Genomic DNA, 25554 nt, shown 5'->3' on the forward strand with positions numbered 1-25554 from the left:
GGCATGATAGCAGTGTTCCAATATCTCAGGGGCTGCCACAAAGAAGAGGGAGTCAAGCTATTCTCCAGAGCACCTGAAGGCAGGACAAAAAGCAATGGATGGAAACTGTTCAAGGAGAGAAGTAACCTAGAATTTCCTGACAGTTAGAAGAATTAATCAGTGGAACAACCTTCCTCCAGAAGCGGTGAATGCTCTAACACTGGAAGTTTTAAAGAAGAGACTGGACAACCTGGCTAAGGAATTCTGGGAGTTGAAGTCCAAAAATCATAAAAGGGCCAAGTCTGAAGACCCCTGGTATAGGGTTTCCTGCCTGAGCAGGGGGTTGGATTAGAAGAACTTCCAATTCTATTATTATTATACTCTTAATAGCACATATTTTATTATTAATTATATATTTTGTAACAGCAACATTTTCTGGGGAGTAACTCTCATTGAAAAAAGGTATTTTCTTTCAAGTATTGGCAGGTCTATCTCTTCCATGGAAATCAATAGCATCTTTTCAAGGGAAGGGAAGGGAAGGGAAGGGTGGGATGCACACTACAGCCTCTAAAGTCTTTGCAGCTCATTCAAGAGTTATGTCTGTCAGTTGGTACTTTTGCCCTCAGCCAAAGGTGCCCAATCCAGTCCTCTTTGCAGTGGAAGAAGTCTAGATCCCATAACCAACAGTTTCAACTATGCTCAGATTGAAGAAGGAAAGTTAAATCCACCACTTGCTGTGCTACAAAGGCAATCAGAAAGTACATTCTAATGTAGAGCATTAGTTTCTGGAAAACAGTTTTCTTATAAGATACCAGAAAACTCCAAGCTTAGAATTCATTAAGATGACAACAATTTGGGGATTAAAAAGGCACAGAGAGGATGTTTAAGATTATCATCAATAAAGAAGAGTATAAAAATATAATTGTACATTTTTTTCTCATTTCTTTATGCTCTTTTTTTGCATCTTTGCTCATTTTTACAATATTGAAAAATTTTAATACATAGATACATACATTATATATGAAATTACTTCAGCAACAATTTATGGAGGTTTCTCAGTACAGCTAATCTGACTCCACTGATCTATTAAGATGGCTAATGAAGACTAAATGAAATCAAAGAAACTCCTCTTTCCAATGGTTCATCGTTGGTTTATTTATTAATTTTATATCCCATATTTATTATTTTTATAAGTAATTCAAGGCAACAAACTTAACTAATGCTCCTTCTTTCTCTTATTTTCCCCATAACCACTGTACATAAATGGTGAGGAGGTGAAGAGAGTGGGTAGTTTTAAATTCTGGGCACTTATATCTCGGAGGACCTCTCATGGACTATGAATGCTAACATGCTTGTGAAGAAGGCACAGAAGAGGCTGTATTTCCTGAGAATGCTCAGGAAGATAAATCTATCTCAGCATCTACTTCTGTCTTACTATCACAGCACCATTGAGAGTGTCCTGACATACGGCATTCTTCCATGGTATGGGAGCAGCTCTGTAGTGGACAAAAAAGCTCTACAGAGAATTATTAAAACTGCCCAGAATATTATTGGACTCCAGCTACCAGCCCTGGACAACATCTTTGAATCTTGCTGTTTGAGGAAGTTGCATAACATTCTCAGAGACTCTTCCCATCCTGCTTACAATCTTTTTGGACGGTTGCCTTCTGGCAGAAGATACAGAACAATTAAAACTCGGACCACATGTTTTCTGAATAGTTTTTATCCCAGAGCTGTAATTGCACTCAATAATGAACTAAAGAGCCACCATCAGTGAACTGTTGGACAGTATTACTTGGTCTGTTGGGTGGATGTTTGGGTGGTTTTAGGGGTGGGTGGGAGTGTGTTTGGGGATTATGTGTGTGGGACCTGGTAGTTTATTATTTTATTATTATTATTTAATAGCAATCCTGTGAGGTGAGTTGGGCTGAGAAAGAATAACTGACTCAAACTTATCGAGTTGGCTTTCAGGCCTAAGGAGAGACTAGAACTCACAGTCTCCTGGTTTTTAGGCCAGCACCTTAACCACCTCACCAAACTATAAAGGAATTCTCAGATCCTGAAAAATAGGATGGTAGTTTGCCAAACAGCACAAGATCTCCACATTTCTCCTTGATCATGAAATCAAGGTTTCATGTAACCAGCTCCCCACTGCCATCAAGAAATGGATATCATCATCATCATCAAGAGGGTCAAGGAATCCCTCTCCTAACAAACTAAGATATAAAGGCGATACAGGTAGTCCTCAACTTATGACCACAATTGAGCCCAAAATTTCTCTTGTGAAGTGAGACATTTATTGTGAGTTTTGCCCCATTTTACAACATTTCTTCCCATAGTTGTTAAGTGAATCACTGCAGTTGATAAGTTAGTAACCTGGTTGTTAAGTGAATCTGGCTTCCCCATTGACTTTGCCTCTCACAAGTTTGCAAAAGGTGATCACATGACCCCAGGACATAGCAAAGGTCATAAATATGAACCAGTTGCTAAGCATCTGGTTCATTTGACACATGACCATGGGGATGCTGCAAAGATTGTAACTATGGAAAACAGTCATAAGTCATATTTTACAGTGCTGTGGTAACTTTGAACGGTCACTACATAAACTGTTGTAAGTCGAAGACTACCTATACAAAGATATCCAGTTGCCAATGTTCCTACACCTTACCTGCCTTTTCCTCTATCAGTAATCCTGGTTAGAACTGCACCTACTTCTTGGCCCATCAGCAATACATGCTACTTGCCCCTTCTTGAATGTAGGAACAGATGACGTTGTTCTCCTACTCCTACTCCCATCCTTTTGCAAATATACCCCACACCATTTTCTTCCCAACTTCAGTTCAAAAAGGGCAATTACTGTTTTCTGATCTGAGTCGTCTTAAGCCCTCACACTGGGGGATGGTGTCCTGTGCTTTGTTCTGCTTGGGCAGCAGCTTTACTCCTGGGCAGTCTGGCTGCTATGTAGTTTGCCAATTGGCAATTGCTTTTCTTTAAATAATCTGCTTAGCCCAATGGTGGTCTGTTAAGTTTATAAACCAATGACCATCCTCAATGCTAGGATTTTATTACTCCATTCAACCCTGACATTTCCCAGTGGGCACTCTTTGGATTTGTGCCCAGTCTGGATGAAGTCTATGCCCTTTGCTTTCCCTTCCCTTTCTTTTGTTTCTGACAACATCTTCAAGTGATCAGGTAAGATAACTGCTGCTTTGTTCCTGTGAAACTGAACTATCCAGTTCTTCCTTGCATCAGATTTTCCATGGGCCTATGAAGGAAATGGGAAAGAAAGAAAAACCCCACCACATTCATTATTGTATTGCTGGAATTGCAATGATACCATGGGGGGAGAGGGGGGGGAGGAAAAAAATGAAAGCTATACACTAGCACCAAAGGAGGGATGAAGGCACCCAGATGTATAAACTTTTGGGAAAGGAAGGCAAAAGAGAGGGAATGAGTGAGAAGGGAACAATCCCTAACAGGAAAGGCAGGTATTGGTAGATCCAACTCCACCAGAGCTAGTCAGTGAAATTTGCTTTCCCTGCATGGCTGGGAAGGGGAACAGGCAGGGAATGACCAATCAAACCATGGGATGCCAGGAGTCCAGAGTGAGCATCATCCTGGGTCCTTTGCCAAGTTGCTGCAATTTGGAAAAGAATTTCCGAAATTGGCTGGAGAAACAATCAAGAGAGATGAGAGATAAGCAACTTGCACTGCAGTGTGGAACTGCCCTCTGTGAGGCTTCTTTGGGAGTGAGCAGTTCTTATTGATTGGCCATTTGTCTTTTAAGCCTTCCTCTGTTGCTCTGGTCAAATGTAATTGTCATCTGTACAGTCCCTGAAATTGCAGATATAGCTGTGACTTCCCAAACTCTTGTGGTTGCATCAGACTCAGGATTTGTAGACCATCGTGAGCATGTTGAAGTTCACACACCCCTGCCATATGTGACCTTCTCATACATGGGACAACCTGGCCTTGGGCTCTCTTAGCTGAAGACAACAATAAGAATCATTCATTTATACACATAATAGGCAAGGTGCATTTATTACACAGAATTAGATTCTTTGAGATTTGGTGTATCATTACACACAGAAAAAAAAATTACTACAATTTTACTGCATTATCCCCAAACAGCAATGTTATGTTCACTTAAAAGAAGGGATTGTTATTTAAAAATCTTCAGCATTAATTTCTATTAATGTAACAGAAATTAAATTAAAAGAGATAAAAATACAGTATGGTGGTGTAGGCTTTTACAGCTACTATCAATTTTAATATTCCCGACCTTGCCTACGAGTTTGATATTTTTTCATTTAGCTCACAGTTGGGTGTTTTTACTTTAAACATAGTCAGTTGTGAGTTTTTAATACTATCTTATGAAAGAATACAGAACTTGCCATACTTTTCCAGATCCAAAAGATGGATTACCTCTAGATTCGTATTAGATCCCCACATCATCCCCTTCCTGCCTCCTATTTGGGGCTAGGTTTACACTCTTTTTTCTTTTCTTTTCTTTCTGAATTTTTGCACTCCTGCTGCTGTAGGATAGCCTTATCCAAATCCAATCAAGTAGCTATTAAACTGTTTTTAATTTTCTCCATCATTTTAAATTCAGGTATTGCCCTGCTATTCAATAGTAGATGGCGCTGGCAGATTTTCAAATAGAATAGTAATGAGGAAGAAAGTACGTTTTACTCTGTTTTATGTTTATTTCAAAGAAGAGACAAGCTTCTGAGTAAAATTAAATATATTGAATCATCCGGGCATTAAAGTATGCTACACCCAAAGTGTGTTTCTTTACTTACTGTCATGCAAATGAATGAAGCTAGATCAGGGTTCTGCACTTATTCTAGAGAAGAAAGGGAATTGAATAGCATTGAAATTTATGTAACTATTGCATCAGTTGCGGCCTTTCCTGGATCAGGAGTCCTTGCGCTCAGTCATTCAGGCTCTAGTCATCTCTTATATGGACTACTGCAATGGGGTCTACATGGGGTTACTCTTGAAGAGCATTTGGAAGCTACAGCTGGTGCAGAGTGCAACAGCACAGGCAGTTTTTGGGGCCTGAAGAATGGCCCTTGTAACATCTCTGCTCCGTGAGCTGCATTGGCTGCCAGACTGCTTCTGGGTGCAATTCAAGGTGTTGTTAATCATCTTTAAAGTCCTTCATGGCATAGATCTAGACTGATTGATGGATGATTGCATCCTGCTGGGATTGGCCTGTTCCACCTGTGCTGGCATGTTACAGACCTCATCAGCCTTATTATTCTGGTTGGTGAGGTCCAGGAGAAGGGCCTTCTTTGCCATTGCACCTGTCCTCTGGAATGTCTTTCCCCCCAATGTGAGGTCAACCCCCAACCCTCCTGACCTTTCATAAGGGCCTAAAGACCTCTGCCAGTTAGCTTGAAACCCCAATGGGGGAACATCACAGTGGAGGTGGTTGATCGATTAACAATGAATCCCACCTCCACCCATCCTGCCCCTGCCCTCTCCATCTGTAAATGGATCATACTGATTGCAGGTACTAATTGTGTTTTTAATATATAAAAGGTAAAGGTTTCCCTGTTACTCGTGTCCAACTCTAGGGATGGTGCTCATCTCAGTTTCTTGGCTGAGGGAGCCAGGTTGTCCGAAGACATTTTCCATGGTCATGTGACCAGCATGGCTCCATGCCAAAGGTGCACAGAACACTGTTACCTTCCCACTGAAGTGGTAACTATTCCTCTACTTGCACTTGCATGCTTTTGAACTGTTAGGTGGGCAGGATCTGGGGCAAGGAATAGGTGTATAAGTATATTCATATGTACATGTCTATGTGTATGTGTATATATGTATGCATATGTATATGTTGTGTATACACATCTACATCTACATATAATTTTTATGATTGTGAGCTGTCCAGAATTACCTTGATGTAACATGGCCAGCCAATAACTAACTAACTAACTAACTAACTAACTAATTTAGGCATTTGTTTTATTCTCCCCATAATAAAATACAACTGTTAAAAAAAAAAGATTAGCTGAGTTATGAAGAAGTTGCAGGTCATTGGCTTTTCACTGTAGTCCTTTCCAAAACCCAAATAATCTTCTTGTGTTCAGCCTGATACTGTTTACTATAAGCTGACTCACATTAATGGTATGTGAGGACTTTCAACAAGATCATCAAAAGTCCATGTACCAGAACTGAAAAACAAAGAAATAGACAAAAAATAATTCTGGCTTCCTGACATTTGATACAGGACTTGTCATTTGATAAGCCCCATTTTTAGTCATCTATGTTATGAGAAGCTTGCAAGTGTAAATGTCCAGAAATGGACATTATTTCTATAATATATAGCATGTTGCTGCCAAAACAACAATATGACATGGAATCAAGCAGATGTTTTACACTGGAAGACAAAAAGAACTATCCATTGCAATGGGAACTCCTTAGGCTGCTAGTGATGTTTTCCTCCTTGTTTCTTGGTGCTGTTTTCCACTGAACGACTGAATTTAGGCCATAGACCAGAATAGTGAGGCTGGGAGACCATCTTGGTCGGGAGATCTTAAGAAAACAGAGGAATGCAATGCCCTTGTAATGCATGACACCAGTCACTATCTGAAAGTCCCAAAGACAAAGTCCAAAGAAAATGGTCTCCAGCAGGCATTGGGAACTGAGGAATACTTTTCTGTGGCTTTTTCCTCAGTGTTAAATCAAGTGATGATCTCTGCTGCAGCTATACCCCTGCTGTATGGTTACGTTTCTCTACAGTTTGTAGCAACTAGCGTTCATTTAGACATCGGTTGTTCAATTCAAGGCAAGGTAGCAACTCTGAGGTTCTTGCTGCTGGTGGCTGCTGTCGTTTCCAGAGATGGTATATCCTAAAATTCCTCCTATTGTTGTAAAAAACTATTCCTCCCAAGAAAATAAAAAACACAGCAAATGCAAGGATTCCCATGATGATTGCAAAGATATTGGGCTGGTAAGCTGTGGAACAAAAACACAAAAGAGCTGAAAATCAAATGACTGAGCATTCCAGAGAGCTGCAAGTATATTAGGACTTCCCATCCCCCACCCCCTTGACACACAAACACACACCATGTCTGTTTTGAAAAGGGAGTGTTCTAGCTTTCATAGCTAAGAAAAAATATATACAGATTGCAAAATGTACTGTAAATCAGTGTTTTTAATTCTCCAGATCTTTAAGATTTGTGGATTTTAACTCCCAGAATTACCCGGTCAGCCTGCTCTTCTTCCATAGTTTCAAGATTCTGCTGAATCTCAACCTGTCTTGCTGTTTACTGTTTTTGTGTGTGCCTTCAAGTTGTTTTTGACTCCAGGCAACGGCCTAGAGAAATCCCTGCAGATTTCATGGCAAGATTTTCAGAAGTTGCTTGCTATTGCTTTCTTGCTAGGGTGACTTTGAGCTTAAAGCAGCTTTTTAACTCACAGTCTCTTGATTTTTATCTTGGTACTTTAACCAAACTACCCTCTGTTTCCTATTAGAAAAACTTAACTTCCAAAAACCTAGTCCCTTGCTGAGATTCTTCACGTTTTAAGAAATGTTCTGGGTTAAAAACTCTGAATTGGCTTTACACCTCTGAATTCTAGAAGATATATCGGGAATGTTTTGGTGCATCTAAATACACACTCTCCAAGTTAACCATCTGCAAATGGATGCCTTCCTAAAATGTTAGCTGTATGTTCTCTTAATCCCTAGCCAATGGCAGGGACACTGAGGATGAGAATCAAAAGCTAACATATTTGTTTGGCATTAGGTCAGAAAATGGTGACTCAGAAAATCTCTTTCTCTTTGGACTGTCATCTTTGCAACTTAACAACAGATGGAACAGGCTTTCTTTCATTTATTTGACCTCCTGGATTAGGGAGAGTCCCAGAATCATCCCTCAAGATCCTCCGATAACAGAAAATGTCTGCAAGCTTTTTTTTAGAAACCTTGCTCAAAAATAGATGGTGAGATGAAGCTGGGGAGGGTGGGGCCGGAATCACGTTGTTGTTGGATAAAACAGCTGTTTTGGAATTTATTTTTCAAATGGACAATAAGCTGTGCCTTTCATTTCTTAATCAGTTTATGAGATTATTGTCTTTATGAGGTAAAAGAGGCTCTCTTTTGTTACAGTTTACCATTCCTTTTTGAAGCTATATGCCATCTTTGAAACTCCTTTGTTGTTAAACGACAAGGAAGAGGGTTGCTGGAGGCAGCCAAAAGAAGAAAGCATGGAGTACTTTTTTTTGTTAAATATAAGGATAAAAGTTGTGGCTTTTAATTTACTACTTTTAAAATAATCTGTAGTCCTGTATCGTGTGGTGGTAGTGGTGGAATTTATCTGATTTTGATGAACTCTGACTGGCCAGAAAAAGAAAAAAAAAGGGAGGGGGGAAATAAAGAAATTACACTTTGACCACTAGATGGAGCTGAAGTTAAACAGGAAGATGTTTAACTCTGAGCTGAAGTCTGTCATCAAAGAAATCTCCCAAAAATCCATACAGAAAATTAATTATACCAAAAATCACCTAGGGTTTCAAGATGTTAATAATACAGAGGAGATTTAAAAAGATTATCAACCCACTATAGAAAACTATCAACCCACTGGGTCAACTCTACAAATGCTGGACAACGCAAATAACCTTACTGTATTTTAGGAATATAAATCTGACACCAGCTTCCATTATGATGATGGTTTGAATATAATCCTCCCAGTGCAACTGAAACAAGAGTGTCAAGTAAATTCACAGCTCTTATGAGGTCAAGTTTGGGAGTTTTTCCTCATGGATATCAACAAGGTTGAGAATTCTTTGAGGAAAAAAAAGATACGATAGCCATCTTAGAGATGGAAACTTTATTCTACGAGGATTTGCTCCAAGTTAATCTATAATGTATAACAAAACAATCTTGGGACATTTTTATGGATATAAATAAGGCTGAGAACTTCCTGAAGAAAAGAGACTTGAGAAGAAAATGATTTCATTCTATGAAGATAAGCTGGAGGGAGTGACTTAAATACAGTGATTTAATTAGTTATGATAGATTTTTTTATATATATAAGCTTTGACATATGTATTGAAAAAAAGGGTTTGGATAGCTTTATATGTACACAATGCATATAAATGTATACATACAATTCATATATTTACAAATGTTTGTATGTATTTAAATGTATGTCTTCTGTTTTACTTTTTCTTTTTTATGTAATGTTGTGAAAGCCTTAATTAGTTTTGTGTCTTGGGCTCTACGTTTAAAATGAATGGGTTTCTTTTGTTGTTGTTGTTTGTTTGTTTTGTTTCATTTTCCCTTTTACATATAATGTTTGAGTATTGTTTATAGTTAGTAAAATATCCAAATCAGGAAAAGTGTTTTCTCCCTTTCAGGTTAAAAAACCCCCCTGAAATTATAGAGGATTCCCTTAATATGAATTATGATTAATGAGTCAATACAGTAAAGAGTAGTAGAGATGGTCAAACTGATTCTTTTGTCCAAAGAAGAGAATATATCTAATCTTGTTTCTATTTTGAAATTGCTTCCAGACTTTGTGCTTGCAATGAAAAAGAAAAATGAAACTTTGATTTTGTTTTTGCTAAATATAGAAATGGTCTGTACATATTGTTGTGTAAAAGTAAAAAGTTGTGATTGTTATGTTGGTACTGTGCTAAGGAGAGTTGGAAGTTGGTGCCTTTTTCTTTTCTTTTCCCTCTTAGCACTATCTTTTTTTCTTTCCCTTCCCTGTCTTCTAGTTTTCCATTACTTTTTGAATTTCTCTTTGTATTTTATATTTTGAGAAAGCAGTAAAACTCTTATTGATAAAAGAAAATGGTGACTCAAAGATATTGAAGTATTGTTTGGGTGCATGAAACTCAGTTAATGTCCACACATAAGGGAATTTCTTCACTAGTTCATGGTAGATGCTTCCTTAGATATCCATTAGAAACAATATCAGTCTTTCTGGATTAGGTCATAGATGGAAGTGATACCAAGAGCTGAGATGAGAACTCCTATTGCTTTCTTTGTCAAGTAACATTGTATTGGATTGTACTTCTAACCTGCATGTGACAAATAAACTTCAACATAGCCCTGGTTGAGTGGTACAACCCAAATTATGATTATTTTTGTTCTTTAGAGCAAGAAGCGAACTTACATTCAACGCGTATGGTTACATCCCTAACATCAAAGCCATACTGGTTGGTAGCATTGCAGTGATAAATGCCACCATGCTCTCTCTGGACCAGCTGTGGTTCCCCAATGTTATAAGGTCTCCCATCTTTCCAGCACTGAACAGTTGGTGTGGGGTTTCCCAGGGCTGAACAGGCAAATGATGTCGTACTTCCCTCCTTCCAGGTCAATGCATGAGGACAGTTGGAATCATTTATTTGGGGACCATCTAGAACGGAGAAAGAAAATGCGGTTAATTTCATTGGCAATAATACTCAGTGTGACGCATCTTCATTTATTCTGCTGCACATTCGTTAAGCCTTTCAGAGTTCTAAATCTCTAAGAATATAACATATATTTTTTTTTCCCTACTCACAGAAGACGGTTAGATTTTGAGATATGTTTCTTTCCTTGGTGTGCCCTTCAATGATCAGGATGACTTGGCAGATGAATTCCCTCCCGTTATCCTCTTGCTGAGCGATCACTGCATGCTGCAGGAAATGTTCTTCAATGTTGCCGGATGCTAAGATTTTGGCAGCATCCATGATCTGCATTTTAAAACCAGGGGAAGCACTGCCATCAGCGCTACATGTAATATTCACTGTTTGATTGACAACAGCTACTGAACGGCCAATCTGCAAGATGAGTTTTGGTAAAGCTGTGAGGGAATAGAGTGGAGCAGTGATTATGCATCTAGATGGATTGACTCAGGTGAGCTAACTTAATTATAAAAATTGCTCATCAAGGCCCTCTTCATCTTTTTTTTCTTTCATAAATGAAGGCAAATATATGCGTCCCAGGATCCAATCTGAGTCAGTCACCAGGACCAGAGATTTAATTTTCCAAGCTTTTGGACTTGTGCTGGAGCCCATCCTCAGGGAACTTCTCTCTAGCAGAGTATGCTTTTGGGGTATGTAATCTCGGAAACGGTGTTCTACTGCTTCCAAAATGTTTTTGACCTATGCCAGGTTGTGCCATGTCGTTGGTGTTGCACCTTGTCTCTTCCGTTCTCTCACCACCGGGTTGCGCAGACATCTTGTAACAAATGGGTACCCATATATCAAAAACATTTCAGAAGCAGTAGAACACAGCTTCCGAGATCTGCAAGTGGGCATCACACACTGCCCAGAGGCTACCATATGAGGACAAACTATGCATTGTAAAGATCGCTTGGAGGTGGGAGATGCTTCCTATGTAATCTACCAGATCCCCTGCACGGATTGCCCCTATGACTATGTAGAACAGATAGGGAGGAAGCTAACCACCCAATTGCAAGAACACGACCAAGTAGTCAGACAAAGAGACCCAAACTCATTGGTAGCCTCACATTGCAACGAACAAGGACATACTTCCAATTCTGCAGCTACTAAGATGTTGGACAAGCAGGTATAAAAACAGCCAGGAAAGTGACTGAAGCTTGAGAAATTGGGTCCCTCATCAGTCAGCAGGAGTACTGATTTACCACCAGCTTATCAAGTACTTAGGAGGTGAAGACTTGGTAGCACAAGGAAACAACAGCCAGCGACTTAATAGCCGTCCATCAACATTCCAATCAGCAACTAAAAAGCCACACAAAACCAGGCATTATATAAATACCACACACAGAATAGCCCAAAGCACACTCCTCTTTTAGACAGAAGTTCCCTGATGGGCTGCAGCACAAGTCTGAAAGCTTGGAAGACTAAACCTTTAGTCCTGGCGACTGACCCAGATTGGGTCCTTTTTTCCCTTTCTTTCAATCAGTAAATATAGACAGAATGATTGTGATATTGGAGCAGGACAAGAGAGACTAGTGATCAAAGGCACCCTAGCTATGGAAGTTTACTAAGTGACTTTGGCTCTTTGCTCTTTCTCAGCCAAACATACATCACACAGGATTCTTCTTGTGGGCCAAAACTATAGGACTGTTTTTTTGAAGAACATATATATGAGTGGTTGACAAATGTTGCGAAGAAGGAAACAAGGTCAGAATGGCATTTTTCCCCCATTTCTCCTTGCTCTTTTCTGTTATATATTTGGTTAACTCAGATTGATCCCTCTAAACTCTTTTTTTTATCTATCAACATATATTACAATAACCTGATGCCTGGGTATAGAAATAGACCAGCAAATAAATGGTGTATTTATTTCATTTATTACTTTTATCCTGTGAAAGTTTGTCACTAAAACCGATTTAAAATTTAAAAATCAGAAACCAGAATAGATGATAGCTAGGATTTTGTTTTGTTTTTTGACAAACACAAAGAAAAATATTTTAAATATTGGCTCTGCTATATTACCATACTTATGTAAATGTAAATTGTAAAATCAGGGTTGAAACTAGCTAGATCTTTGTGGAATGCAGGGACACTGTCAGCTGGCAACATGAAAAAAAACATCTTCAATGGAAGCTACGTTTTTCAATCATTTGCAATCAGCTTTACCAAACCCTGGCACTATATTTCATGCTTCATTTTTTCCAATGGTTTACATTAGATCCAAGCTCTGTATGTATTTAATTTGAATAGGAATATTAGTTTGTTTTACCCTTTAATAGTTGCTCTTCAGTCTCAATGAAAATACAACTGGGATAAATTTCTTACTCCTTCAATTCCATTCATTTCAAAGTGGACTCACTTCAGCTACTTAAACTATCCAATATTTTACTGAAGTTTTGTTTTTCAAGATAAGTTAATATAACATGTTTTTTATATATATATCTATATACAAACTATACATTTCTGGTCTCTATCTTAACTTATTTCTTTATTTGTGACCTCCATTTTTCCCCTCCAACTATAAAATTTATTCCATATTCAATAAAATTCTGTTTTTTCCTGATTTTTTAATCTTTTAGTTATTCTATCTAGTTCTGCGCAATACATAATTTTCTTTATTAGCACTTCCTCACTCGGTGCTTCCATTGCTTTCCACTTTTGAGCAAATAGTATCTTTGCCGCCATAACCACGTGAATAATTAAATATGTATCCTCTTCATTTACATTTTTCTCTGGTATTCCTAATAGTAATGCCTCAGGTTTGTATAGAATGTTTTGCTTAGTCATTTCTATTGCCCATTCCCAGACCAATCGCCAATACACCTGTGCTTCTCTACATGTCCACCATTTTTACATTTCTAACACATAGAAGAGTATCCGTTATACATTTTGACTAATCTGGCCGGAGGGAGATGCCATCTGTAAACCATCTTGTACAGGTTTTCTTTATATGATGTCGCCAATGTGATTTTGTTATTCCACTCCCATACTTGCTGCTATTGATCCATATTTATATTGTGTCCTAAATCTATTGCCCACATCACCATTGTTTCTTTAACCTGCTCCTCATATAGCTTATAACTTATCACAGATGGAAGGGAATTCTTCTAAATCTGTCTGTGTTAATAATTACAGATAGATTGATTCAAATCATTGAAGTTTTGCTTTTCAAAATAAAATCAATCTAACTTCTAACTTCTTCTAGATTTGTTCAAATAGATCAGTGGTTCTCAACCTTTCTAATGCCGCGACCCCATAATACAGTTCCCCATGTTGTGGTGACCCCCAACCACTTATACATCACCGGGTGCCAGGGGCGTGGCCAAAGAAAAGGGGGAAAAATGGCGGACAGCCTTATTTGGCGACCCCCGTGAAATGGTCATTCGACCCCAAATGGGGTCCCGACCCACAGGTTGAGAACCACTGAAATAGATGGAAGAAAACTCTTCTAAATCTGTCTGTGTTAGTAAGTACAGATAAGAGACTCACCAAACACATTCACCATCTTTGTCACGTTTTTGGTCACTGGTCCCAGAGAGACCTTGCAGATCAACTCTTGTTCTCCAACTGAGGAAGAGACTATCACAGCCTGGGCACTTGCCAAGCCCCCCATCACAGTGGTGTTGAAGGTCAGGGACTTCCCTGCAAACCACAGATCAAATATGGCCTCATCGGCTGGGGAAATCTTAGGTGTATCACATGTCACTTTCATCATGGTCCCAGCTTCTAAGAACAGGCCAGCATGGAGCAGGGGAACATCTGCAAAATCTGCCAAGAAAGTAAGAGAAATCATGTCATTTCAAAAGAAATCACAGCCACAATAGTACCCACTCTCTAGCCCCTCAAGGGGTGACTGCTGAAGTACATTAGGGGAGTTCAGATCTACACAAACAAAAATCAAAACAGTGGAATCAGCTTAAATGAGTGGGCCAAATTTTGGAGGAAGCCCAACAATATTTTTCAATAATCCCAGAAGATAAAAAATCTCTTCTCCAAACACCCTTAGGCATGCATTTGAAGAGAAGCAACTTAAAAATTAAAGCTTTTAAACAATATCCAAACAAGGGATTGAAGCAATGATGGAGATCTCACCAAAACTTTCTAATGTTATGTTGCGGGAGGTGTTTTTCACGAGTGGTCCACTTGGATTCAGATCTAGAGATGTTTGGCAGGTGACTGTCTTGTGGTGGTCATTTTGCTGAGCTGTTATGTTATGGTTCACCACAACATCATCAGCTTTAGGGTCAGAATGATCCTCAAATGTCTTTACCAGAAGTTGCTCTTCCCCTTTCAACAAGGTCACAGTGAGGTTCCTGATGGGAGCTACACCAGAAACCCAGCATGTCAAGTTATACATCTTGCCCACCTCCATCTTTGGAACTGTATCCAATTTGATATGGTCTGGAGGTTCTGGAAGAGAATAAAAAATTTCTAAATCAAATTCCTTGAATGGATCAAGGTAATTGTTTTATACCATTTTATACCAGCCTGTGTAACTTTGAGACGTGTGGACTTCATTTCCTAGAATTCTTAGTAAAGGCTATATTGGTTCAAGAATTCTGGAAATTGAAGTCCAACCATCTTAAAATTCTCCAGTTTGGGTAACACTAGAGCAGTGATGGCAAACCTTTTAGAGACCGAGTGCCTAAACTGCAACCCAAAACCCTCTTATGCATCGTCGGTTGCTGGGTGGGTGTGGCCCATTGGGTGGGCATGGCTGTGGTGGTAACGGCAGACTGGGTGGGACTAAAAAGTTCAATCAATAAATTCTAACTTTGCGAGATCTTTTTTTCCCACAAGAAGTTGAAATTGATTGATTGATTGATTGAACTTTTTTTTTTTGCACACGACAGTGGAAGCCTAAAGCGAAAAGGTTTTATAAAACCCACCTGAAGGCCTAGGACTGGGGCGACGGTGCACGTGCCCACAGACAGGGCTCTGAGTGCCGCCTCTGGTACCCGTGCCATAGATTCGCCACCACTGCAATAGAGCATAATGGACACAATCTAGCAAGTGACTTACTATAAATAATGATGTTTGTCTTTGGAGATTTCTTCTGTCCAGTCTTACAGTCAGCATAGCACAAAGGGCTGGCTGCCCAATAGTTCACATTGGTGAGACGAAAGCTTTTCCAATTGGATCCATTTTCAATGGGAGCCTTTGTATAGGGAGACTCAATGCCAATATTTTCACAAGTGCTGGTGCAATTCAAGTCAAGAGAGCCTCCAAATTCCACCACAGGATTTAGAGGCCAAATTTCCACATACTCTTCTTCCGCAATTCCTGAAATCAAAAGAGACACAGCTGGTGCAAAAATGAACTGAAACAGATGAGTAGAGGAAAAGTTAGAAAGTAATACTGAATAATAGGAAGCCCAATGTGTTCTAGTCCAGACATGGACCTTCAATAGGGACAAACTTGCAAACTTACTGTAAAACCTTTATTTGGAAAGAAATTCAAGCTGCTCTTTATATGCCATTCCAATCGTATCTGACTCCAGATTGCTTACAGACCCACCAGCAGTAGTAAAATTAAAAACCCAACTATGCACGACTTACTGAAGCCCTAAGGAATACCCACAGCCCATGTCTGCAATCAACATCAATGAAAGATGAAACAAACCCCGAGACCCCAAAACCTCTTGAAATAACCAAATCTTAATAGCTCTACAGAAAGATAATGGAGTTGTGGCCCATCAGATATCAGGCTAGGGAGGTTGTCCTAGAAAATTCAGGCGGTGACTGTGACAGCCCAACCCTGCAGAGGCCATTCCTTAAAGCAGGGGTGTCAAACTCAATTTCATTGAGGGCCGCATCAGCATTGTGATTGCCCTCAAGGGGCCGGGTGGGTGTGGCCAGGGTGGGTGCAGCCTACTGGGTGGGCATGGATGGAGTGGGTGTGGCCTACTGGGTGGGCGTGGCCAGCTCTACATCGTTCACGTCAAGGGTGCCTGGGCAGGAGTGGGACACATCTGAGGGTCTCTGGCAGAAGGGGGTGGGACCGGAGCAAGTGCCAAGGCATGGTCCACTGGAGGAACTTCCCTGTTCCTCTCAGGCCATGCAGGGAGGACCTTATGGAGCTAAGACTGAATGTGTTTCAGCATAGATGGCCACCACAAAATTGTACATTGGCTCCCGGCCGGCCTGAGCCAGGGCCAAGGCGGAGGGGGCCATTCCCTCACTGTTTCCAGGATGGCTTTGCAGGCCACATGAAACCACTTCGCGGGCTTCATCCGGCCCCCAGGCCTTGTGTTTGACATGTCTGCCTTAAAGGTTGGGATCCAGAGGGAGCCTTTTTGTCCAGATCTAAAAGGACAAGCAAAGATTTCAGGGAAAAGGTAGACCCACAGATATCCAGATGGTGAAAAATGGAGGCTTTGAACAGCCAGCCCTTTGAGTTGCAGTTGGAGACTAATGTAGCTCCCAAAGTTATTGAGGCCTATAGCTGTCAAGCAAAAAGTAAAAATCCTTTAGTTTTAGATCCATTATTGGCTTGCACTAAACAAATGTCAAAAGTCACAATATCCTTTGCATATATACCTAAGATTTAATGTAGCGCACATCTAGATATAATTGAATTCCAACAAACTGTGTTATCTACTCCTTATGGCACATTTCAAGTCTCAATTATTTTTATTTTTGAAGCTAATTTAGATGAGATATGCAACAGTTTTAATTTCTGACTATGTAATCATAGTAAATTCACTGACTTTGAATAAAAATATCCCAGTTCATGGGAGAAGGTTTTTTTAACCTCTCCTTGCTGAAGCAATCACATTTTGTTAAATAGCAAAAGAAAGATGTACCATTTTTTCCACAAATAGATAGTCCACTAATATGGGAATAGTATGGCTTACTCTTAAAGTACCTATTTCACTACTAGCCTATCACCCCTGGAAGAAAAAGATGCATGCATCACAATATGATAAAATTGAATTAGAAATTAAAAAAAAAATCAAAAGTGCTCATGGATTCTGTTGCAAAAAAATTTAGGAGGTATATCATGCATTTAGATTTACTAACCTAGTGTTGAACCAATTGTATCCTTTGGACAAGGAATATTTTTTTAAAAATTTAACAAATTTGTTGGGAACAGGGAGAAAACCTATGAAATGAATGGCTTCTTATATTTGTAATAAAGTAAAATAATATATTTAATAAAAAGTTTTTCAGGAGCAAAATAGATCAATTATAATGTTTAGAATGTTACAAAATTTATGTACAACTAGCAACTATATAGATAATTTTAAAATTTAATAAATCTTCCAGAAATTTCAAATATACATTTAAGTGTTTTGACTCCACACCTAATGTTATAGAAAATCAGTGACATTCCAGATATGTTTTATCAGCCCTTGGAACATATGGGATTAGCCCTAGGGCAGGGGTAGGCAACCCAAAACACTCAAAGAGCCACTTGGACCCATTTCCCACCGAAAACAAAACACTGGGAGCCACAAAATCCTTTTGATATCTAAAATGAAGATAATACTGCATATATTCTTTTTTACCATATATATATATACATATATATACATATACATATGTATACACACACACACACACACATATACATACATACATATATATATATATATATATCATAAAGGTAAAAAAGGGTATATGCAGTGTTATCTTCATTTTAGATGTCAAAAGGGTCTCTCTCTCTGACTCTCTGTCTCTCCCCCCCTCTCTTTCTCCTTCTTTCACTCTTTCCTCTCCCTCTCTCTTTCTCTCTCTCTCTTTTTCCTCTCTCTCTTTCTCTCTCTTTCTGCCCTTGGTCTGCCAGTCGTCTTCCCCCACTCTCTTTCTTTCTCTCTCTCTTTCCTCTCTCATTCTTTCTCTCCCTCCCTCCCTCCCTCCCTCCCTCCCTCTTTCTCTCTCTTTCTCCCCCCTCTCTCTCTTTCTCTCCTCCCCCTCTCTCCAATCTTCTGCTCACCTGGCAAGCTGGCTTCAAGCTGTTCTCCAACAAGCTCAGGGGTAGGCAACCCTGGCTCTTTTATGACTCATGGACTTCAACTCCCAGAATTCCTGAGCCAGCATAGCTGGGCTAGCTAGCTATCTCCTGCCCTTCCCGCTTCCTGGTTCCTGCAGAGACTCAGCAAAAGGAGAAGCTCCGCCCAGTAAGCTTTTCAGTTCTGTGAGCCCACTCGCTTTTTTTTACACACACAGACACACAAACACAGAGAGAGAGAGAGAGAGAGAGAGAGAGAGAGAGAGAGAGAGAGAGGGAGAGGGAGAGGGAGAGGGAGAGGGAGAGAGAAGGGAAGCTTTCTGGAAATGGCAGAGGAGGCTGGGAGCCGCAGGGGAAGGCTCAAAGAGCCACATGTGGCTCCGTATTTCGGACACTTTACAAAAATAAAGCCCTCCCAGCTTCTTTCTATGAAGCTTATATCTCTAATTTGGAAGGCTCCTACTTAATATAATAATTATGCCTATTTTTTTGCTAAATATTGTTACTAAGATTTTAATAGCTATTTTGGAGAGAAGATTACTGAGGGCACTACCAAAAATAAAACAATAGGGTTTCATAAAAGGACGTCAAACTATAAAAACTGTCTGGTTGCTATAATAGCCCTGAACTCTGAAACACACTCTTGAAATCAGGAGATCTAGTGGAGCTCTTTCTCTGTTAATGACTAAGAGCTTTGGGGGAGATTCTACTTTTGGTGCCCCAGATTGTGGAATGTCATCTCCCAGTCACTCTCAGACAGGGCTTCCTGATGTCAGCTTTTTGGGATGTTTCCCTCTTTTCTGATATTCTTAAGGTGTCCACTGAAGTCCTGTCGTTTCATTTATGTCTTCCCTGTGTGAATGGTGGAGACAGATTTTATTTATTTTTATTGTATTGATTTTTTTCTATCTCACATCCATTTTCATATATGTTTTAGACTTACAATTTACAGATGATTCTTTTTCAATTTCTTCTTAAAGTACTTGGGGATATTAATTGGAATTAGATATAAAGATTATAAACAAAGAAATAAATGTTGAAGCAATATTACTAGCAATCTTGATTTTCTCTGAGTTTATAGATCCAACATACTTAATACTTTCAAAATGTTGCAGTTGTGTAGTCTTATAATATGTGATTGCTACTTTATGGTTTAAAGTCCTATTTTGGATTAAACCATAAATTATAATCAGCTTTGAGATTATAATGAAAAGCATACATTTATTTGATTGATGCAAACAGTAATAAACTATAAAGGAGAATGAAAAGATTAAGTTGCTCCTATTCTGTGCTTCAATAACTTAAAATCACGATTATGCAACTCATGATTCATAAATTGCAATCAGGAAATCTGCCTCTAACAATAGATTTCAGTAGAACTGTTGATGTCGCCCTTTACTGTGTGATGGATGCCTCAATATTTTTCCTAACCATTTGTGCTAGCAAATAATGACGATGGAAATTTACAATTAAATCCCTCACTTTTTTTTTGCAATGAGAACGATAGAAAATAAAGTGTGAGGACTAGTTCAAATTTCAAAAAGAGGAAACTTAAAATTAATAGGAGTCCTCATGATATTCTCTTCCTGACTTCCATCAAACAACCAGTAACATTGAGTAAGCAGCTCAGACTTTGGGGACACGGCATTTGGGACCATTGGAGATGGAACTGTCAATCAAAGCATGGCAATGGAAAGCACCTCTCATAGAACTGGTTTTTTTAGACTGATGCCTTAACTATTACATCAAACTGATGCTCTAAGTAGCTTAGTAGGGGATTTTATTATTTATTACAGCATAAATGGATAATAGCCTTCTCCTGAATATCTTAAATCATACAAAATAATGAGAATTAGCATTGCAAAGTAATCAGTTGAAATCTGATCCCAAGTATTAATCCAATGCCTTGGATTTCCCCACAATTTCTGTTTAATGGTCCATAGACTTTCATTGGAGAAAAATTACATTGGACTAGGATGTTCTGCAGTAGAAATTTGAGGAAATGATTCTTCAGCTCCTCCTTGACTTCCAACATTTGCCTAAATCAGGGTAGGCAACCTTGGCTCTTTTATGACTCCTGTACTTCAACTCCCAGAATTCCTGAGCCAGCATGGAGGTCAACAGGTCAACATTCCATGAAGATTTCTTACAAGACAATTTCTCCCAGTCTGCCTCAATTTGATTTTTCCAGTCTACCCTTCACAAAACACGTTCTTTCTCATTTTTTTTCCTTAATGGAGACAACTTCAAAAATAATTTGGAAGGATTACAAATGCCATTAAATGATAATCTAAACATAGTCCTGATCAATTGGGCTTCTTTTTTACTAATACTAATAAGCCATTGATCCATAACGGATCCTCCCAACCTGGGGTTTGTAAGGATACTATATACATGTTCCTTGGATACTAATGAAAATAAAATAAAAATATTTATAAATATTTTTTCCATGGGCCAGACAAGGGAAACCAGTAAAACTTGTTGGATTTTGGCTTTCTTGACCAAATGCTGGTGACACCATCATCTCATGTAATCATTTCAACTTTAAAAAAAAACACTGAGTTTTTATTTAGCTTTGGTATCATTAAAGACACTATCTGGAGAAACTGGGGACTATGTACGGCCAGTCCTTGATTTATGTTGTAGTCCCCCAAAGCTTAAAGAAAATGGTTTGGGTGAAAACCTTATATGAAAAAACTGAAAAGATGATTTCTGGTTTTGGGAATTAACAAGGTCAAAATAAAATGGAGAAAAGAATAAGATGATAGAAAGAAAAATAGAAACTATAACTATATGTTTTCTTCTCTTGCCATTACTTTTGTTCTTTTTTTTCCCTTCCATTTTATTTTATTTTGTTGCTTTAAAGATTTATTAATATACTGTATAAATATTTTTTAAAATTATATATAGAGGGAGGGGGAGAAGAGAGAGGGGGGAAAGATTTGGATCTGCTGTCATAGATGTTAAATTATAGAACTACACTTAGGAGAGGGAGATAGTGAAAGAGAAATACATGCTTTGCTGTCTTCTGATACCACCAGTATTATTTTTTTCTAAAGACTGGCTACCTAGGTGAGCCATTTTGTAGAGCAGATATGAGTTGCTTTTACCTTTTGATGATCTTCTACGTACTGATATGTATAAGTGCTTGAAGGATGAAAGTCAGATAGAAAGAGCCCAAACATGTCCAAACATCCCCGTTACAATGTTTTTCGGCTCTATAGCATCTCTGATAAAATTAACTTATCAAAAAGTTGCAGTTTTTGATCTCCACCTGCCAGCCTTCATATTCAAATCATTGTCTAGGGTTAGCCTGCCATGGCAGCAAATCTGGACATGGTTTGCTATTGTATATAAAAAAGCTCCAGCCAGTTCCAAGGAATGTGCAATATGGACATTAATCTCATTCCCACTTCCCACTAAAATTACATTTTACATTTACATTTACATAAAATTACATTCTGAACACCTGTCTCCTTTTCGTGCTTTGCCACGCGACAACTGAGGGAATGCCAATTTTAGGAATGGAACGAAAATGTGCCCTTTGAACCCCACATCTCTCCACTAATGCTGGGAATGAAGCCACGTTCCTTCAGTGGGGCCCTCTGTCACCATCCCTGGGATACAGCAATCCAGGATGAAAAGGTGAATTGTTGTGAGATGCAGAGAATCAATGGATCTGATTAATCTCAGAGAGACACCAAATCAATAGGAGAAACATGGAGGTTTCCTTCCTTACCTTGAGTAACAGCCCAGGCTCCTACGGCAAAAAAGAAAATAAATTTCTGCATGTTGCACTCTCAGTGGTCTGGGTTGATTCCCTGAGAGAGGCAGGCCAAAATCCAGATCAGTCCAAACAGCAGGAGAAAGCAAGAAACAGAGGCAGAACGAGCTCCTACACTCAAAGCTGCAAGTGGCTTCTGGAAGTACAGTTATCGACTATGTCTGCCAAGCTCGTTAACATTTATGCAGCTTCAGGAAACACTTATTTCCTCCTCACTAAGGCTCACTGAGCCCGTATTTCCGGTCCTAGTTTTCCCGCCCAAGAAATCACCTTTTTTCCTGATCACTGAAATCTATTAATTGCCTCTTTCAATAACCGTTCTTGGTCAGCCATTCTCAACCTTTCACTACCAGCCTCCATGATTCATATCATTTTGTGTGTCAATGACTGTAGCCATTTTTGTCTTAGCAGTACCTCTAAAAATACCCAGTTTTCCATTTCGATATGTAAATACTGAGGTCTAATATTACATAAAAATTCAAATGCTAATGAATTTTCTTTGTCTCGGTGGTTCTTTATGGTTTCACTTTGTGTTTTCTCACACTAGCCATCTCCATTCGATAACTTAAGAAAAAGGAATTTGTACTTTCAATTTTTGGGATGCACTATGAGAGTGTGCTACTCAGGGCTTTTTTTGTCATAGAACACCCAGAACAGAGAACCGGCACCTTTTTTGGATGGAACCTTGTAGGGTAGGCAAGGCGGGTTGTATGACCGGTGTGACTTCCGGCAGCTTTTCTTTTTTTTTAGAAAAAAAGCACTGGTGCTACTATATCTGCATATATTGTACTTTTACATTTCATAAATAGATCAAATATTGCTATTTTATATCTTACGTCACTTTCTTTACATTTCAAGCTAAGGTCCATGACTGATAAGAAAGCATTTCCTATTTCAATTTGCCCCCAATATTTTACCCCTGAAGAGTAATTGGATACTTCTCCCCTCTCACACACATGAATGTTTCCATCCTAATGAGTCAGGTCCCCAAAGCCATCATCAAATGCATTTAGATCTATTTGATCTCATGAAGTGGTAAGGAATGAGAGATTCAGTTTGAGCAAGCCAGAGCAATTGGATGCACTTTAGTGTGATTGGTCTATTCAATCAAAAACTGTCCTATTCCAATTTTACTGGTTCTGACTGCATGAGAATCCAGTGGATTTAGCTCATAAGGGCCATTTGTACAAACTAACATTACAAACATGACATTGTTCCTTATATGGCCAAAGGTTCACCAGCACAATATGATCCAATTGTGTCTTCAAAATCACCCATATTTTTGTCTGCCTTTTTTTCTTTTTATGAAACTAAAAAGTTTGCAGTAGTTCTTTTCAAACATCCAGTTTATTTTCCCTTTCTTTTCAGGATTACAAGGGTACATGAGAAAAGTACTAAGCCTACAGAACAACAGAGCTGGAAGTGACTTTTGAGGCCTTCCAGTCAAACCTTTTGCTCAAGCAGGAGACCCGTCCTACACTGTACCTGTGCATTTGTTTTTTCTTGCCTAAATGTAGAACCTTACTTTTTTCACCATTGAATTTCATTTTGTTAGATAGCACCCAATGTTCAAGTCTGTCAAGATCTTTTGTATCTTAAGCTTACCTTCTGGAGTGTTGGCTATTCCTGCCAGCTTGGTGTTGTCTGCAAATTTGATGAGTTTCCCATCTATCCCCTCATCCAAATTATTGATGAAGATGTTGAAGAGCATTGGACTCAGAACAGAGCCCTGGGGCACCCCACTACACATTTCCCTCCATGTAGATGCAGTTCCATTGAGGACCACACGCTGAGTACGACCGGTCAGCCGGCTAAGAATCCACCTGGTGGTGATGCCGTTTAACCCACATTTTTCAATCTTATCAAGTAGTAGGTTGTGGTCTACTTTATCAAATGCCTTACTGAAGTCCAAATAAATTATATCCACAGCATTCCTCTGGTTCACAAATTTTGTCACCTGGTCAAAGAATGCAATAAGTTTTGTCTGGCATGATCTCTTTTTGACAAACTCATGTTGGCTTTTGGTAATGATTTTGTTTGTCTCTAGGTGTTCCTGATTCATTGTTTGATTATCTTTTCCAGAATCTTCCCACATATTGAGGTCAAGCTGATAGATCTGTAGTTTCCTGGATCCATTTTTTTTCCTTTTTTGAAGATGGGAACTACATCAGTTCTTTTCCAATCCTTTGGTAGTTCCCCAGTGCTCCAGGATTTTTGAAAGATATAGTTCAATGGTTCTGAGATCACATCCTCCAGTTCCTTCAGAACCTTGGGTTGTAATCCATCTGGTCCTGGTGATTTGAATTTGTCTAGGGTGGACAGGTGCTCACTTACCATTTTCTTGCCTATCTTAACTTGTGTTTCTAATCTGTTTTTTACAGTACTGTTTTTGATAGGTTGGACTGTTTTTTTCCCTTTGTGTAAAGACAGATGCAAAAAATGAGTTAAGTAGTTCTGCTTTCTCCCTGTTGCTTGTCACCTTCTTGCCACTTTCTCCCACTAATGGACCAATAATTTCCTTAACCTTTTTCTTGTTTTTTACATGTTGAAAGAAGCTTTTTTTGTTGTTATTTTTGACTTTTATTGCAAGACTTAGTTCATTTTGAGCCTTAGCTTTCTTCACTTCATCTTTGCGGGCTCAGGCTATTTGCTGATATTCTGCCTTAGTTATGTGCCCCTCTTTCCACTTTTTATACTTGTCCTTTTTGTCTTTCAATTTATCAGAGAGTTCTTTTCTGCCACAAATGCATTTCTTTCTGCCAAGAAGAATCCTTCAACACAAGTGATTGCATTTTCTTTTTCCTCACAAAAGAATATTACATACTGAAATCAGTGGTTCTCAGCCTTCTGTATCTTAACATCCATCAATTGTTCTTTCAAGGACTGGGTCCCAGCATGATAGAAGCAAAAAGGCTTCCTCCCTCCCCCAAGACACAAGTATTATTTACCTACATATAAAACATATCATATGCTGACAAGTGGTCATATTGTCATTCAGTCATTCACAGGGCTTGAAGTTTCAGTGAGTTAGCAATAACGTGAGTTGCACACAGGTACTCTCAGTTTACTTCTAAGTCCCATCTGCAGCATACATGCAACCAATTCAGAACTACTGTTCTACCCTTGCTAAGTGCCAGGATGCAAATTAAAGCATCTCTGAAGAAGGCTGTCCAATTATACCAAGTGTTTAAGTATATACTGCAAAAAAAAAAAAATACCCCTTTTTCTCAAGACACTTCCTCCTCCCAGATGACCATGAAGTAGGACTCAAAGTAGAATCTCCTCAACAAAATAAAGAAGGGAGGATGAAATGCACCTTTATGGTTACATGCTGCTTTCACTGGAGCTTTTACAAATTTTGTTGCTTAAAAATGCCTAGAGCAGTGATTCTCAACCTGTGGGTCGGGACCCCATTTGGGGTCAAACGACCATTT

At 39.0% G+C, this 25554-nt stretch overlaps 1 protein-coding gene across 1 annotated transcript; it reads right to left on the minus strand.

The window, feature by feature from the left end:
* Positions 1-4003: 4003 nt before the first annotated feature.
* Positions 4004-22461, minus strand: LOC120301292 (intercellular adhesion molecule 5-like). The gene is made up of 7 exons (XM_039328340.1): positions 22076-22461; positions 15406-15666; positions 14476-14793; positions 13873-14151; positions 10503-10784; positions 10113-10355; positions 4004-6945 (listed from the first exon to the last, which is right to left on the minus strand). The coding sequence occupies exons 1-7, from the start codon at positions 22125-22127 to the stop codon at positions 6740-6742; spliced, it is 1641 nt and encodes a 546-aa protein (XP_039184274.1). The 5' UTR covers positions 22128-22461; the 3' UTR covers positions 4004-6739.
* Between the last annotated feature and the right edge of the window lie 3093 nt (positions 22462-25554).

The sequence above is a fragment of the Crotalus tigris genome, unplaced genomic scaffold (assembly GCF_016545835.1).
Source record: "Crotalus tigris isolate CLP2741 ecotype Arizona unplaced genomic scaffold, ASM1654583v1 scf7180000024375.2447938, whole genome shotgun sequence".
Lineage (NCBI taxonomy): Eukaryota > Metazoa > Chordata > Lepidosauria > Squamata > Viperidae > Crotalus > Crotalus tigris.

What these genes read in the sequence shown, in the direction of transcription:
- LOC120301292 (XM_039328340.1), bottom strand. Translation starts at nt 22,127, where the DNA reads ATGCAGAAATTTATTTTCTTTTTTGCCGTAGGAGCCTGGGCTGTTACT. An exon ending in CATAACATTAGAAAGTTTTG is followed by an intron (nt 14,152 to 14,475) that starts GTGAGATCTCCA and finishes CTTTCTTGGCAG; the next exon opens with ATTTTGCAGATGTTCCCCTG. An exon ending in AAAGATGGTGAATGTGTTTG is followed by an intron (nt 10,785 to 13,872) that starts GTGAGTCTCTTA and finishes ATTCCCTCACAG; the next exon opens with CTTTACCAAAACTCATCTTG.